Consider the following 3,605-nt stretch of genomic DNA (forward strand, 5'->3'; position numbering starts at 1 on the left):
ACCATAGACCTTTCTGGAGTCCCTGAGCTCCATTGTCTCGTAGATTCCTCTGAGCTGCCGTAGACGTCCTCCTGCTGTGGACGATCTGGACTCCAGCGGCAACAGCTTCCACGACTCGTCTCATCACTATCACCTCTCTCTCTTACTCCCCTCTATCTGTCTTTCCAGACCCAACTCAGTCGAGGCATGATGTGTGTCTAACATGAGTCTGGTTCTGCTGGAGGTTTCTGCCTGTTAAAGGAAGTTTGTCCTCACCACTGTAACTAGCTAAATACTGTGATGTGTAATGCTCATGGTGGATTAAGGTGGGGTCAGACTGAGTCTTACCCTGTCTTGGTGTTGGGTCTCTGTTCATAATTTGACATAGTGTGGTCTAGACCTCCTATGTTTGTAAAAGCATCTTGAGATAACGTTTGTTGTGATTTGGCGCGATACAAATAAAGATTGATTGATTGATTGATTGATAAATATGAACACTATAAGGTTCACATCACTGCTATCCAAAGTAACACTAAGAACAACGCTCATTGTTACACATGTTACATTGACCAGGACAGTAAAAACAACCTTCCAAACACTAACATCAAACCGCCGAAACACTTCTCCTAATAACTTGGCTTTCAAATTAAAGCAAAAGTCTCAACATAAACCAAAAAAATGTTTTTTAAGACTTTCAAATGCCCAAATCTCCAAAAATCATCAGGCGGTGGACAGAACAGGCGATGCTGACTTTCAGGCAGTGCATCAACGCACATACAGATTTCAATGTGAATGATTAATGATTAAAGGAATTCTGTTCAGACTAAAATTGTGGGCGTGGCACAGTGTCAAGTTTGGTGGTTTTCTTGGCAATCTCCCAAATCTTGGAACATTTGCACCACCTAAGCCAGTATATACTCTCAGATCTTGCTTTCACATCACGTGGGAACTGATATCAGGCAGCGGTTTACATGTGGTGGCGGCTCGTGTAGGCGGCGGCTGCGGGTGTGCGAGGGCCCGTTCATCGCCGCTTGCGGCTTTAATTGTGATTATTTTCTTTAATATTGTGATTTAATATTTGATTATTTTTTCAGGGTCCTCTTCATGTATTCTTCAACAAACACAAGCAATAAATAAATCTGTATTCTAATAAACAATATCAGATTTATAGACACAAACTGTTCTTTCTCAGACTCATGTTAAGATGAAGGCAAATGAAGCATGAATATGAACGATGGTTTATTTATCTCCTTGAATTACAGTTGTAAACTTACTGAATACTTTGACTTGCAGTCTCTAAGCGTTCACCACGACTACTGAACAACATCCTGCCAAACAAGAGTTTGAAGTTTAAAGCCTGTTTGGATGTGAATCAGCTGACTGCTCACAGAGGAGACTCTCAGCTGGGGGCTGAGGGACAGGTCTCTGTTTTTCTCTGCTGCCGGACTGATTCTGACCCGGTTGATCTCCTGGCTGACACCTGACCACGTCAACATGCTCCTTGTTCTCAATAAGAACCAGTAGACAGAAAACTGGACTCTGTGAGTCTGAAACATGATCCTGTTCAGGTGTCCTGTTGCAGTAAATCCACATGTGGTCTGGGTCTTCACTGACTCTGTGTCTGCAGAGATTCTCTATGAGCCTGCTCCACATGTTGATCTTCAGCGTGTTGATTATTTTGTAGGAGGACCATGTGTCAGAGGGTGTTTTGAAACGTGGATGGAGCACTGAAGCCCAGATCTCTGCAGACATAATATCAACATCAGAGTCCTCTCACCGGTCCTGTTGTCAGCATAGTTTTTTACCCTCCCCCCCAAAAAGCCCTCGTGGAGACCCGGTGCACAGCCGCAGCCCCAGCTGAGCGTCTCGCCTGTGGGCTGCAGCTTCAGTCAGCTGATTCACATCCAAACAAGCTTCAAACGTTACACTGATAGCTGAATGTAACATGAGACCACGTGATAGAAAAGCAACACTGTGTGTTGGAGTGAGTTCTTAACAATCAGTTGATCCAAATGACAAAGGTGTTCAGTGACACCCAGTCAGAGGCTCAGGGGACAGAAGGGTTTCTGATCTGCCTCAAAGACTCTCTAACCTTGAATCCTTTTCAGGTTCTTTGAGTCAACGTTTGTTTACAACGAAAAGAATCAGGAGATGTTCAGCTGCTGTCTGTTTCTCTGTTCTGTTGAAAGGTGGTCTGCAGGAGGTTTTAGATCAACACAAGACCAGTCTGAGGACCAGATGTGAGCGTGTGAATGAAGGAAGTGAGGAAACAGGAAGTAGAACCCTCCTCAACAGGATCTACACTGAGCTCTACATCACAGAGGGACAGAGTGAAGAGGTGAACACACAACATGAGGTGAGACAGCTGGAGACCGCCTCCAAGAAGAAGACCCTCCAGGAAACTCCCATCAAGTGCCAGGACATCTTCAGAGCCTTACCCGGTCAACAGGAACCCATCAGAGTGGTTCTGACAGTCGGCGTCGCTGGTGTTGGAAAAACCGTCTCAGTGCAGAAGTTCACTCTGGACTGGGCAGAGGGCTTGGAGAACCAGGACCTCAGTCTGGTGGTTCTGCTTTCATTCAGGGAGCTGAACCTGATCAGAGATAAGCGGTACAGTCTCCTCCAGCTGCTCCATGAGTTCCATCCAACATTACAGAAGGTCCCAGCAGAGACGCTGGCTGTCTATAAACTGGTGTTCATCTTTGACGGTCTGGATGAAAGCAGACTGTCTCTGGATTTCAAGAACACTCAGGTTGTGTCTGACGTCACACAGAGCTCATCCATAAACCTGCTGTTAACAAACCTCATCCAGGGGAATCTGCTCCCCTCAGCTCTGGTCTGGATCACTTCTCGACCCGCAGCAGCCAATCAGATCCCTCCTTCACGCGTTGACAGGGTCACAGAAGTCCAAGGCTTCACTGACGCCCAGAAGGAGGACTACTTCAGGAGGAGGATCAGTGATGAAGATCTGTCCAGCAGAATCCTCTCACACATCAAGACCTCCAGGAGCCTCCACATCATGTGTCAGATCCCGGTCTTCTGCTTGATCACTGCTACAGTCCTGGAGCACATGATGAGCACAGAGCAGAGAGGAGAGCTGCCCAAGACCCTGACTGACATGTACTCACACTTCCTGCTGGTCCAGACCAAGAGGAAGAGGAAGAAGTACGCTGAGGGTCCTGAGACCAGTCCTCAGGAGCTGATGGAGGCTGACGGGGAAGTTCTCCTGAAGCTGGGCCGGCTGGCGTTTGAACATCTGAAGAAAGGAAACATCATGTTCTACCAAGAAGACCTGGAGCGCTGTGGTCTGGATGTCACAGAGGCCTCGGTGTACTCAGGACTCTGTACAGAGATCTTCAAAACAGAGTATGTGATCTTCCAGAAAACAGTCTACTGCTTTGTTCATCTGAGCGTTCAGGAGTTTCTGGCTGCAGTCTACAAGATCCACTGTTTCACAACCAGGAACACAAAGGTACTGAAGGAACAAGACAGGAACAAAGCTGCACTGAAGGAACAAGACAGGAACACAGCAGCACTGAAGGAACAAGACAGGAACAAAGCAGCACTGAAGGAACAAGACAGGAACACAGCAGCACTGAAGGAACAAGACAGGAACAAAGCAGCAC

The 3,605-nt window shown here is 46.9% G+C and overlaps 1 protein-coding gene across 1 annotated transcript in view; it reads left to right on the forward strand.

The window, feature by feature from the left end:
• The first annotated feature begins 1,924 nt into the window (after positions 1–1,924).
• LOC117826736 (NACHT, LRR and PYD domains-containing protein 3-like) overlaps positions 1,925–3,605 on the forward strand; it is a 13,049-nt gene continuing 11,368 nt past the window's right edge. The window contains exons 1-2 of the mRNA XM_034703018.1: positions 1,925–1,934; positions 2,169–3,605. The exon at positions 2,169–3,605 is cut by the window's right edge and continues 673 nt beyond it. Coding sequence (XP_034558909.1) covers positions 1,925–1,934; positions 2,169–3,605 — 1,447 coding nt within the window. The remainder of the gene's footprint in view (positions 1,935–2,168) is intronic.

The sequence above is a fragment of the Notolabrus celidotus genome, chromosome 15 (assembly GCF_009762535.1).
Source record: "Notolabrus celidotus isolate fNotCel1 chromosome 15, fNotCel1.pri, whole genome shotgun sequence".
In the NCBI taxonomy this organism is placed as follows: Eukaryota; Metazoa; Chordata; class Actinopteri; order Labriformes; family Labridae; genus Notolabrus; species Notolabrus celidotus.